Source organism: Aulonocara sp. 'chitande type north' Nkhata Bay, linkage group LG12 (assembly GCF_057382095.1).
Source record: "Aulonocara sp. 'chitande type north' Nkhata Bay isolate Kocher_YH1m ecotype deep benthic linkage group LG12, A_spYH_male_GT1.1, whole genome shotgun sequence".
Taxonomy (NCBI): domain Eukaryota; kingdom Metazoa; phylum Chordata; class Actinopteri; order Cichliformes; family Cichlidae; genus Aulonocara; species Aulonocara sp. 'chitande type north' Nkhata Bay.
The window spans coordinates 2,750,022-2,763,303 of NC_141355.1; the positions used below are offsets into that span (position 1 = coordinate 2,750,022).

The following is a 13,282-nucleotide window of genomic DNA, read 5'->3' on the forward strand; positions in this document are numbered from 1 at the left end:
TAGGGAGTGAGCAAGATAGAAAGAAACAGAGGGTGGGGGGGGGGATGAAATTCTCATGCTTGGTTCAGATCCCTAAGAATGCTTGGGAAAGCAGGATCTTATTATCACAGCAAATTTGCAATGTGCAGAGTGGAGGAGATTAGATGCATCTTGCCTTTGAAGTGTATTTTCCAACCATTGTGTGATGGCAAATTCCATCAAGTGTTGGAGGCAGCCATGATAAGAGGCACGGGTTATGAATGCTGCGCCATTAAAAGCTGTCATTTGAGCAATAAGATGAAACACTCCCAAACTCCTGCTAAATGGAAAAAAATCTCGCCTCATTTGGGCTCTGTCATTCATAACTGTCTCAGATACTAAAATAACAAGGTGCCTCGATGGCCTGGATGAATGTGTCAGAGTGTGTGGACTGTGGATTATAGTGTATATAAATGAGTGGGTATTGGCTTGTGAATAGGGGATATTTTCCTCTCAATCAACTCTGTTTATTTATTTATTTGTTTACAAAGGACTGACTGAGGGCTTATGTTTCCAGAGATCCTACTGAACTTTGATCAGGCTGCCTTGGTATGACCTCAACTCTTTGACCTTCACTTTGAGCACTGCGGCGTCTGGGAGTTTGGTGTCAGGACATGCCCAGAGTCACCAAAATAAGTTCCTTCCTCCCAGACGCACTCCTTTGCTCCTCAGGGGCTGCAGAGTGAAACGCTGCCTGAAGGAGCCTGCCTTAGGAGTGATATCAGCCCGGGCCTCAGATACTGTTGCAGCCTCAGACCAAACACAAACAGCACAGAGCTGCAGGAGGTGTCTGAACATGCACGTGTACATACTTCCAGCACAGTTGGTCTACTTTGTCTTTGACATCAAAATTGTGGCGTTCTGAGTTTGCAAAGTGCAGAATAATAATTGATTAAATCCTTTTATTGTTCATTCTTTCAGCTTTTAGCGCTCGCTGGTGGTGATCCTTCAGCTTATTAGTGGCTGTGAACGATGGATAACTTCTGATTCCCCTGGAAACAAATCTTTTGTATGATTGAAATATTTGATCCAAACTGAAATCTCACAGGAACTGAATGATCAAGTTTTTACAGTTAAGTCTAAGATTTGTTGGGCAAAAACATATATTTTAAAAAATGTTCCTCTGTGTACAACCCCAGTAGGTTTTAAAACAAAGAATTTTAAAACAAAATAAGTTTTAAAACAAAAGTTCAGCATCAACATTTTAGGAATTACAGCTGTTTTCGTGAGGCTCAAAAATTAGACAACGTGGCCAAGTGAGGCCTGTCTCCTGATTATTCCAGGACACTTTGGGCAGATGACACATCTGGAGCTGATGCCATGATCCAACTCACGTTCATTATGTTGCCACTGACATCACTGACAATATGATGTCCAAAGAGATGTTGGGGCAACTAAAGGAGGCTGTTATTTAGCTTAAAACCCAAATCAACCTCAGAGAGGCAGAGACAAATCCAAAATCTGCTACCTTCTTTAAAAAGAGGTTTGGAGCGGATAACTGTGCAGCACTGAAAGCTCTGGAAGACCACAGGAAAAACTAAGAAAAACCCCTTTACAACATTTAGCCAAGTCAAGTACAACAACTGCATCTGCTGTGCAACCAGCTCCCAGTTTGGACTCGTTAGACTACTTTCCTTTATGATAAAGCATATAATGGATCAGGTGGCTCATCGTCCTTCCTTAGTTACGCTGCTGGACGCCTAGTAGGGGTGGGGAAAAATCTATACTGTGTAGCATCGTGATATTTTGTTTGCTAATAATGTATCGATACAGGGACAGCAGAAATCGATATTTTGTTACAAAAAAGGTTTTTGTGCTCTGACTTCAGAGCATGTTGATCCTTTTTCTGAGCAAGAATCCTGACATTCCTTCACTGTCCAAATGTGTTTAACATGTTTTTTGGCAGCAATAAACATGACAGTTTACTTATTTTAATTTAAGACACGTTTTATTTTAATTAAGTTTAAAACTTTTTTATTTAATGTAAAATTATATTTTGTTTTAATTTACTTTCAAATTCTTCAGTTGCTGAAGGGGCTGCATAGTTTCCATAAATTGCATAGTTCAGAATAGCTGTAATTGTACCAGATGGTTGCATTCAGTTAAGTTGGACTAGACTGTAATACAAACCGTTCAGTTTGTCAACAATAAAACTGAACTGAGAGAAAGACTGAGTGTGAGACTTTGATATTAGATAAAATGAATATTGATAAAGTTTACCTTTATGTACAGAATCTGAATATCGCAAAATATTTAAAAAAATTGCAATAATATCGTATCGTGGGATGTATGGTGATTCCCACCTCTAATGCCTAGCCTGCTGGATGCTTCCCATGAAACATTCAAAAAGTGCTTTGAGGGCTCAGGTAGAGTAGAAGAGCACGATACTCACCATCTTCAAGTCTGACGTGAACAATTCAGCGTCACGTGTGATGTCAGAGGACTTCACACACACTCAAATAACAACGTTTAAAAATCAGTGGTGGATGAAAACTAGGATTGAGAATTCATAAGAATTTAGCAATTCCATTATCGATATCACTTCCTTATCAGTTAGGTTCCTTATCGATTCTCATTGGCTCTTCTATGAGCATCACCAAGTATCATGTCAATTCATTGCCTGCTGTATGGCCAAAGCTTTGTTCATGTTGAGGTCATTACTCAAAGAAGTCAGAATTACACATGTTACATAGAACACTTTCCCTAAAAGTAATGCAGTATGCTACTTAATTACTTCCAAGAGAAAGTAATTGATTATATCACTCGTTATTTTACTGTCATGTTTCTCTTCATAGAACATAAAGCCGACAGCTTGAAAACCAGCACAGACTTTACAACGACCCCCACAGCGCTGTTCTACTCTGAGCGCTCAAAGCTTTAGACAACTTTATACAGTCACACAAGCACTTTTTCTGAGCTGTTAAGTGCTTAACTATCTAACATTCATACACATGGGTTAGTGCCTTGCCCAAGGATATTTGGCATGCAGACTGGAGCAGCCTGCGATCGACCCACCAACCTTCCACTTCGTAGCTGACCTGCTCTGCCTCTGAGCTACAATCACTCCATGATTCTACTTTAGAATCATGAACAGGTAGAAACACATGATGTTTTCATACCTGTTGAAGTTCAGGATCTGGCTGCCTGGCTGAGGTCGGGGTTCACTCTGGGTTCTTGTTTAGCTTAGCGTTAGCATGCTCTCTGTGCAGGTGCTTGCAAAGAGCCAAAGTTGTGTTAGCAACATATTGCAGTTTATTGTCTCGGATGCTTGGATTCTGTTTTTTATGTAACAAAAATAAAAGTAACGTGCACGTGCATGCTTTACACCGCGTTCCAAATTATTATGCAAATGATATTTTTCTCAGATTTTCCTAAATAGTCGATTCAAATGACAGTCGGCATAGTTTTGCAGTCATCAGCCATTAGAGTATAATTCATATGTTACTCATCAAAGCTGCCAATGAAAACAGTATGTTTGTCAAAAATAAAAAACTTAAAACGCTCTGTTCCAAATTATTACACACACAGAGTTACAAAACGTTTTATAGGTTGTAGAGAATTGAAAATGGTCATTTGTTAAATTTGCAGCATTAGGGGAACATATTCACTGAAATCAAAAACATCTAAACAGGTCAACTTGCATATTAACACAGGACCCCTTTTACAATTCTTGCATCCATGGAACTTGTGAGTCTTTGGAAAGTTTCTGCTTGAATGTCTTTGCAGGATGTCAGAATAGCCTCCCGGAGCTGCTGTTTGGATGTGAACGGCCTCCCACCCTCTTATTTGTTTGCTTGAGGATGCTCCAAAGGTTCCCAATAGGATTGAGGTCAGGGAAGAATGGGGACCACACCATGAGTTCCTCTCCTTTTATGCCGATAGCAGCCAATGATGCAGAGGTGTTCCTTGTAGCATGAGGTGGTGCATTGTCTTGCATGAAGATTGTTGTGTTGCAGAAGGCACAGTTCTTCTCTTTCTACCATGGAAGAAAGTGGTCAGTCAGAAACTCCACATACCTTGCAGAGGTCATTTTTACACCTTCAGGGACCCTAAAGAGGCCAACGAGCTCTCTCCCCGTGATTCTGGCTCAAACATGACTCCACCACCTCACTGCTGATGTTGCCGCCTTGTTGGGACATGGTGGCCGTCCACCAACCATCCACCACTGCATCCATCTGGACCATCCAGGGCTGCGCTGCACTCATCAGTGAACAACACTGTTTGAAAATGAGTCTTCTTGTAGTTCTGGTTAGAGGTGGTTTATGCACAACTGCAGGTCTCTGGAGGATCCTACAGCTTGATGTTTGCAGCAGCTTCACATATGTGTTTGCTGCTTTGTGATGGCCTTTTAGCAGCTGCTCTCTTAATCGGATGTATTTGTCTGAAACCTTCATCATTGTGCCTTTACCTGCACGAACCCGTGTGTGCTCTGACTCAGCCACAAATCTCTTACATTATGGTGATCACGCTTAAGTTTTCGTGAAATATCTGAGGTTTTCATTACATGTCCAAGGCATTCAACTATTTCATGCTTTTCAGCAGCAGAGATCATTTTTCATTCCTATATTGCTTGAAAACGGTGACCTGCTTAATAATGTGGAACATCCTTCTTTAGTAGTTTGTCCTTTAATTGGGCTCACCTGGCAAACTAATGCTACAGGTGTCCGAGATTGTTTTCAGTGATACAAAGAGTCCCGAGACACAATTTCATCCATGGGTTTAATTGAAAAACAACTTATTTCATCTGTATGACACTTAAACACAATAATAATTAGGAACGCGGTGTAGACTGTGACGCTGTTCCTGCAACACACAACTGAAATCAGCTGATTGTAGCGCAGCTGCAAGAACTGATAGGCAGGCTCAATAGACAGGTTGACTAACAATTGTAGGGAATTGGACTCCCACTTAATTCCCATTCCTAATGAAAGCCAGTGTTGAAATCTTTTATTTAAATTGTCGTATCTGTGGAGGAGGTCAGGAGAGAGGTGCAACACTGTCACAGTGTGGGGTTTCAGTTCTGTGTGAAGATCCTCTGACACTAAGTTGCAAAGATTGTTTAACATTTGCTTTAAAAAAATCTATTTTTGCACATCAAAATCCATGTTTGTGCTGTTTCTTCACATACTGTGTGTATGTATAATGTGTGCTGCAGCAACAGTCTAGGGTCCTCCCCCTACTCTGGCTGTGAGCTGCACATGTGTGACACACTGTGTCTCTTCATTGAAAGTTCAAATTGACTTGATCAAAGTAACCCGATACTATGAAGACTACGTATGTTGGTGTGGCCTCAACCGAAGCCTCAGAAAAGAGTACTCCCCCACATACTTGTGCTAAAATATTGAGGTGGTTTTTGGGGAAACCTTCCCACCGAGCTCAGCTTCGGTATTTTTAGACTAAGTAGAGGTCTGAGAAACAACACTCGCGATCCCCCACCCTTCTCCTTTTTCCCGTTTCTCGTCTCTGGAGGGACTCGTCTGTTCCCTGCTGGATGTTTTTCTTTCTAAGCGGATGAATATGAGGATGATGTATAGAGTTTCCTCAACCATGTGGTGTAAATACGGTGTCTGCATCATTAAAGGCTTTATGAACTGTTTTCTGTTTTAATGTCTCCACACTGACAGCTAACGGATTTGTCCCAGGTGTCTCCATCGCTGCTCCCATATGTGTGCGTATGGAAAAATGGCCCGTTCCTTCTGTTTTCTTGTTGAAGTGGAACTATCGCAGTGCTGTATGCACATCCGAGGGCCCGCATGCACAGAATAATTCATTTGATGCTTTGATACGCGATAATGGACCCAGTAAGGTATTATTCATACGCCCCAGATCTCTTTGGAGAGTATGGCTTCTACAAAGTGTCCCGCTATCTTCCTGAGTGCCCCCCACCCCTCTTTTAAGACTCTCTCGTCATTTATTATTTAAATCCCTCCATAATTCATCCAGCGCCCGCCAATACCCCCTTCTTTGCTCATTCTTCATTTAGTGCAAATTAGCACGAGCTCTGAATGTGCATTTGTGGAAAAGCAAACGGAAAGAAATGGCAGCGGGTCGGTCCGGTGGATACAACTCGATGCTTATTTCCTCAGTCCTGCCTGTGATGTGATGCCATGTGACATATTGAGTCTAATTTGTAGCCTAAAGAAGCAAACAGCTGTGGCCTATTTTGTTTAGCTGTTGTTCGGGTGATGTCACCGTTTGTGCCTCGTAAGGCTGCCTTGCTTTTGGCAGTTGGTGTGAAGATGTCAGGAGAATTTTGTTAAGCTGCTGATGAAGAGGACAGGGGTTGTGTAGCCTTTAGATAAATCTGATAAGTCAACCAAGGCGGTTGTGTGCAGTTTGGAAGACATCTATTAACCAGTGTCACAGATTCACACACACATTGTTGCTATATTTTCCTATGTTGGACAGTTGGGACGTTCATAGAAGCCACAACAGTTTTAGCCCAGGAGGTTGCTGCCGGCATATAAACGTGGATGACCACGAAACTGAAGCTAACCCGAGCCAGCCTTCACATCTGTGACCCCGATGCTGTTGTCGTTTACTTTCACTAAACAAACGAATCACTCAAAACTCCTGCAGCTGTTTAGCACCCACAATACTTCCTGTTTAGAAAGTTCTAGGTAGCGTGTATAATGAGCTCATCAGCAAAACTAGAAACACTTTTGGACACTGCTGTCATTTTGCAGTTAATTTCTGGTGGAGCGACATCAGAGACTGCGCTGCATGCAGTGGTGAACTCACGATATACTGTATATTTTTGGTCTCCACCTAACCGGTTGCAGCAGATGGTTGCCCCTCTCTGTTGAGGAGAGCTCTTCCTGTTAAAACGGAGTTCTTCCTCCCCACAGTGCCCGAGTGCTCCTCATTAAGGAGCGTCTGATTGTTGGGTCTTTGCTCTAATGTTGCGGGTGAGGTGACTGTAGTGCTGCTCGATATAACGATATATATCGGGTGTCGATATAAAAACATCTGTCGTTTCATTTCACGCTATCGTTTGTTTTGTGGTGTCCCAAAATAAACTGTTTACAGCAATATTTTTTCATGGTTCTGATGTCACTATAGTGACTTTATTAATTTCTTAAAGTTCTCTCTTTGTCTTATTTTTTAATATAACCACACTACGGACAGAGACGCGCCTGTTTTTATGCGTTGTGGTTAGCAACAACGACGGCAAAACCATCGCGTGTCCGCTGGTTTAGTTTCCACATAAACCTTTCACAATAAAGTTCAAGATCCTGTTGAGACTTTTCAAAATAAACTGAATCACGTGAAAGAGGCAGAGTATTTACGGATGAGAATTAAAAAAGAGCCGCCAGGTGCTAAAAAAGAAACCTTAGACTCAAACGTTAGAACAGGCTTTTCCCCGCAGCACGCCGTGTAAGAAATGCTCGCAAAGAAAACGGCGCCGTTACAACTTATGTCTAAAAATGTATCGTTTCATGCATCGTTAAAACAGCGGTCCCCAACCCCCGGGCCTCGGACCGGTACCGGTCCGTGAGTCGTTTGGTACCGGGCCGCGAGAGTTGAGGCTCAGGTGTGAAATGTCTGGTTTTCAGGGTTTTTATCGGTTTTCAGGTTATTTTGTTATCGTTTTTATCGTTTACTCGGTTTTCCTGGGTCTTTCACGTGTGTTATGAATAAATCTTCTTTTTTTCGGTACCGGTACTAGTTTTATTTTGTTGTATTTATCCGCGACACCTTAAAGGCCGGTCCGTGAAAATATTTTCGGGCATAAACCGGTCCGTGGCGCAAAAAAGGTTGGAGACCGCTGTGTTAAAACCCTCGACTCCAGGTACGCGACGCCCAGCTGGAAACACTTCACCAAGTCGAGCTGCCCGAGATTCACAGAATTTACAGAAAATGTTACATTCTTGTGATTTATATGGTTATCGGACGATAGATGTCTTATATCAGGATATGAGATTTTGGTCATATCGCACAGCCCTAGGTGACTGTTGCTGTAAATTATAAAATTGTATTTAAAAGTTGAAATGAACACTGAGCAGTATCAGAGCCAGGGCTGCACATCAGTTGATTATTGAAGAATGTGAATAATAGTTTAAGGGGATCTTAAACGTGGCATTACAGCGTTTAACTGATTGTGTTTCATTTGCTCGCAGAGAAATGAAGAGTCTGTTTTGTTGTAGTAGTTTCATTTTAAAGGAAAGAGACAATATCGATCAAAAATCCAGAATTTAAAAAAACTTCTGGCAAACTTTAAATCATTATTTCCATCTCTGCACTGAAGCACATATGTGACTTAACTGCACAGCAGCGAACTGCTGAACTGGGTTCAATATTCATACCTGCTCCTTCCTCCTGTGCAGGTCTCAGCACGTCAGCCTGCGTCCCTGCTTAGACATAACATTACTGCTGAAAAAGCCGACAGTCTCACTGCCTAAATATGCACTGACGGTCTATATCTGTTGATCATGCATATTGATAAGAGTTTTGTTTTCTGTGTCCACAGATGCAGTCGGGGAAAATAACCTGGGTAAGTGGAACATTTTGGGAGAATTCAGATACGCTGTACTGAAAGTTACTGTAAAGATAACACGTCAAATATCAAACGACTGAAATACTGTGGTTGGTTTTTCCACTCCTACTGCCAGTGTTATTACTACAGCCAGCATTAATGCTGGTACTAGTATTGATACGTGGCATTAATTCACCTTATACAGCACACATCGTGTTGGATCGTGTAGCTGCCTTAAATAATAATTTTCAATAAAGTCGTCCAGTTACACTCTTTTCTAGCCTTTGGCATCACGTCTGCCCGGTGACACATTCACCGGCTCACACTCTTCTGTTAGTATTATTGGACATTAACTCAGCTCAGACTCAGGTACCTGGTCCATGCTTGATGGGGGCTCACTTTGCTGAGATGTCCAACACTGATCAGTGTAGAGCTCTGTCACTTTCTCTCTTTGGTTATTTATTTGAGAAAAGATCACATTTAATTTTGAAGTGAACATTTCCTTAATGAGAGATGTGAGTTTGCTGTTTTTGAACGACGTCACGTTGGACTACAAAAAGAGAGGCTGATGCAGAATGTAGAGTTTTTAACAACACATGGATTTCTAAATATGTGTTTATTTAAATCAGAGGTAAATGTGCTCAGTTATGGGAGAGCAGCCATGTTTAAAAATTACGATTTGAATGGTCATTATGAGACATGCACAGAAACGCTGGCTGATGCAGAACAGGAAGAGACGTCTGAGCTTTTGACCGAGCGTTACATCCAAGAATGGAGCAGCCACAAAAACAATAAAACATTTTGTAAATGGGAGTTAATCAAAGAGTCGGCCACGCTTATATAGCCTGTGCAAAATAAACATTTGAGAATATGCCATGCAAACTGTAATAAGACGTAGACGGGACTGTGGGAAATGTGGAGCTTAGTCGAAAAACAATGTGGACAAATTTGACTTGTTCTCCTTGAAAAGGAGGATGACAAGGAGTGATTTGGGAATAAAGGAAAACTGCAGATGAAGAATTTGAACTGCAAGCAAACTAGCATAGCGCTTTGTATAAAAATAGGATTCGTTTTTGTTTAAATGTTAAATAATGATAACGTGATGGCCTGTTTCACATTTTCATCGCCTAATTGTAACGTCTACTCTTCTGCTTCTACTAAGCAGTTTATAAAGAGATAAACGGAATGGAGTCCAGCTGATTGGTGCCACAACTGTACCAATCAGGTCCAAACTGATCCAAAGCAAAGGCCAGCATAGGTGGGGTGGGGGGCGGAGACCAGTGTCAGGGGTGAATGGCAGAAGGATGGCAGCAAGAGTGAAGGAGAAACCTGCTGTGATAGATGGTCCTAACCAAGACACGGAGCTGCCCGGGAGGAGGTCCATGCTCATGGATTGGTGTGGTACAAGAGGAGGCTGGAGATGACGTAAGAGGACGTACTGTATTTTCCGGACCATAAGGCGCGCTGTCGATGAACGGGTCTGTTCATACATAAGGCACCCTGGATTAAAAGGCGCATGAAGTGAAACCAAACAGTCAGATAAGTCAAACACTGCTCAACTCATTCTTCTTGCTTCCTCCACTTCCGTACCATCGATTCATTAATGTTGAGCTAGCGAGCTAACTTCCTGCTAACTTCTAACTCCGTTGAATTTAATAAATCTGTTTTCATGGATGCCTGGATGTTAAACTTCATTGTTACACCTGGTAAAGCAGCAACGCTGATCATTTTATTAAAGATGGAAGACTTTAGACAGTTTGTAACTCTCAGTGATGCTGCAGCGTTTGTTTGACTTTAGGACCTGAAGAGACGGAGTTTAGGACCCAGACTCCTGACTACAGCAGCCGTAATGCTCCGACTATCCAGCATGCGGTGCGGCTTCCTAGCTTAGCAAAGTCGTACCAAAATAGTTTTGGACAGATTTCTGAGCGCCGTGTAGCACATAAAATCAGCTCAGTGAGCACAACCAGAATTCATACATACGGCGCACCGGATTATAAGGTACACAAGCTCATATGTATAAGGTACACTGTCGATTTGTGAGAGAATTAAAGGCTTTCAAGTTCACCTTATAGCGCGGAAAATACAGTACATAGAAAATAAACAAATAAAAAAGAAATACATATAGAAAATGAATCAAAGACAATAAAAACTCACATAATGTAAAATACATATACATACTCCCATTAAGCTGTGTCTAAAAATACATAAAATAAAAAAGCAAAATTCAATTGTAGTAATAATGTCAAGTACAGTTTTATGTGAAATGCAGATGTTTATTGACAGCTATAGTGTAAAGTACCAGGAAATAGACCTGCTCAAAGCTCAGTTACCTGAGTGGTTACTATCCTCTGTGGGTCACATATGCTGTGGGTTTGGCCATTACTTCATTTAACTAACTCAGACTTTTAAAACCATCTTTGCATGAGAGGATTCACATTCATCAGCACTCAGTGGTGACACGTACAACATGGGACGTCTGTGATCGTAAATCCACAGAAGGTTATGCACATTATGTAATGTGTGGTGTGTCAGAGCTGCAGGTACAGCTATTTAAATATTAAAAGCGTCACTTCAGACCTCTTCTGTGCAAGTAGGCAGCAAAGTGGAGCTAACTTTGGCATCTGGAGGAGCAGCATTAGCACAAAGCAGCTGAATATTCGGTTAGTTGGGTAGATGAGTTCAGCTTTCCATATGTAAGAGCACAGTCTTGGTACTGATCAGCCGTCCATGTGCTCATGAACAGCTGATTATATCCCTGAACTAAGAAGCATGCTGATGATGACATGTGTCCAGTGTCTAAAGGACTTTAGAGTTGGTCACTGCTATACTTGTGTGTAGTTTGCTAGTAACAGCACCTACTTCCAGCACGCTGTGTCCACACTGCTGCTGTTTAGGAAACATCCACTGGTTTGTAGTTGCAGGTTGGCTTTGGTTAGGTTTCTCAGATTAGATCATGGTTCTAGCTCAAATCCAGCCTTTCAATTACATTATCCATTTCTTAGAAAGCATGTCTGCCAAAAAAAGCACAAGAACAGCAATGTTTACTGCCGGTACCAGTTCCCATCACGTCCCCTGAGAGCTGCATGCAGGGCTCCTAAAGGCCGAGGTGAGGCGCAGCCAGCCCGTTGCCTCTTTGTCTCCACGCTGAATCCAGCGAGACCGGCGTCTCCTGGTGTCTCTGCCTTTCTGATTAGAGATCTCCTTGGGGAGTAATGACAGAATTGTGCTCCTGTCAGTTCCTGCTGCTCAGAGTGGGCTAATAGTCATGTTAGCGCATGCAGCATGTCATTAGCTCTGCGCTAGTAGCCCAACGAGGGGCGAGTCTGTCATTTTGAGGCTAAATCACAGGGCGGGTAGGCCTGAGATCACAGTCACAGCGGTTCTCTGTAGCTCCAGTGTTTCCGCCCACCCTCCTCTGCCTCGCTTAATATGCACCGACTTACACATACTGTATTAACTCTGAGGAATTACTGCGACGTGGGCTGGAGAAGGCAAATGGAAGTCAAAGAGAGCCACTCTGATGGCTGCTGATACAGCGATCATTCAATCAAAATCCTAATTTGAAACACACTGCTTATTTCTGACTGTGATTGGATGATTCATGGTTATCACTCGGATGATTAGCAGGCTTGCGTAGCATCTATCAGAGCATGGGCTAATCTGCTTTGATTATTAGCCTCTAAGCCTTCCTTCCACGCTGGGCTTGTCGGGTACGGAGTGATGAGAAATTGCGCTCTCCTCGTGTTTGTATTAATCTATCTGCGCTCACTCGCCAAACTGATAATTGCACGGCCCAGGCTTCAGATCAGCCCCTCCCCCGAGGAATGTTTTCCTGTAGCCTTAAACATGCAAACATTCTTATTATTATTATCTTATCTTATCTTATTCCTTTGCACTCGTGTGTAACGTTCCAGCGTATCAATCAGTTTTTACAGAGTAGATAAAATTTGCACATTCTTACCGTGACAAACAAAATCTCCACCCCTGTTGGGTTACATTAGTTTCAGGTGTTTGGGTTTGTTCTGCCCGAGGGATGCTAGTCTGGTTTGGCTCTTCCCCTCTGCGGTTTCTACTGACCATCAGTGGACGTGTGCACCGTCAAACCTGAAGAAAGTCTGCTGACGCTTCAGCGTGCAAATCAGCCGTCTGCATGGAGCGTCTGTTACATGTATGTATGCCATGGCAGAATGCTTCTATGCACAATAAAAACTTCTGCACATTTTCCAGCTCATTGGTCACAGTGGGCTTTTAATGCTAAGCACAACTTGCCCCGCAGCTGAAACTTTATGGGGAATAAGCTGAGCATGATATATTTAAAAAAACGTTGAAGCCCGTGGCTCCATAAGAAGATAAGAAGTGGATCTGTTTTTTGATCCACGTGAGGCAGATCTTAGCAAAGCCGTGGGTTGATCCGTGAGTCTGTGGGACGAGCTGATAATTGCGAGCGAGCGTGACCGTGTTATACAACACGCGCGCATCTTCACTCGGCGCCGTGACCTTCTCCGCTGAGATTTGCGTCTGCCTAACTGCCCTTTTGCTGGGGCATGTTGTGTAAGTGAAGGGGCCACGACGTGAATAACATTGGTATTTGTGCAACATCCTGTGTGCTGAGTGGAGAACTAACTGGAGCAGGAGAATGGCGCTGTTCGGCGAGGTTCACGGCTGTTATTCCTACAGGCCATGAGCGTGAAAGCAGCTAATGACATCTGACAGTTCTGGAGCAAGAAGAGGAGGGCTGGACAGAAGGGGGTGGGGGGAGGTTGGGGGGGGTTAAGAGATAGAGGG

At 42.7% G+C, this 13,282-nt stretch overlaps 1 protein-coding gene across 1 annotated transcript in view; it reads left to right on the plus strand.

The window, feature by feature from the left end:
* nr6a1a (nuclear receptor subfamily 6, group A, member 1a) overlaps positions 1–13,282 on the plus strand; it is a 118,930-nt gene that overhangs the window by 59,062 nt on the left and 46,586 nt on the right. Inside the window, exon 3 of the mRNA XM_086313194.1 lies at positions 8,489–8,512. Coding sequence (XP_086169320.1) covers positions 8,489–8,512 — 24 coding nt within the window. The remainder of the gene's footprint in view (positions 1–8,488; positions 8,513–13,282) is intronic.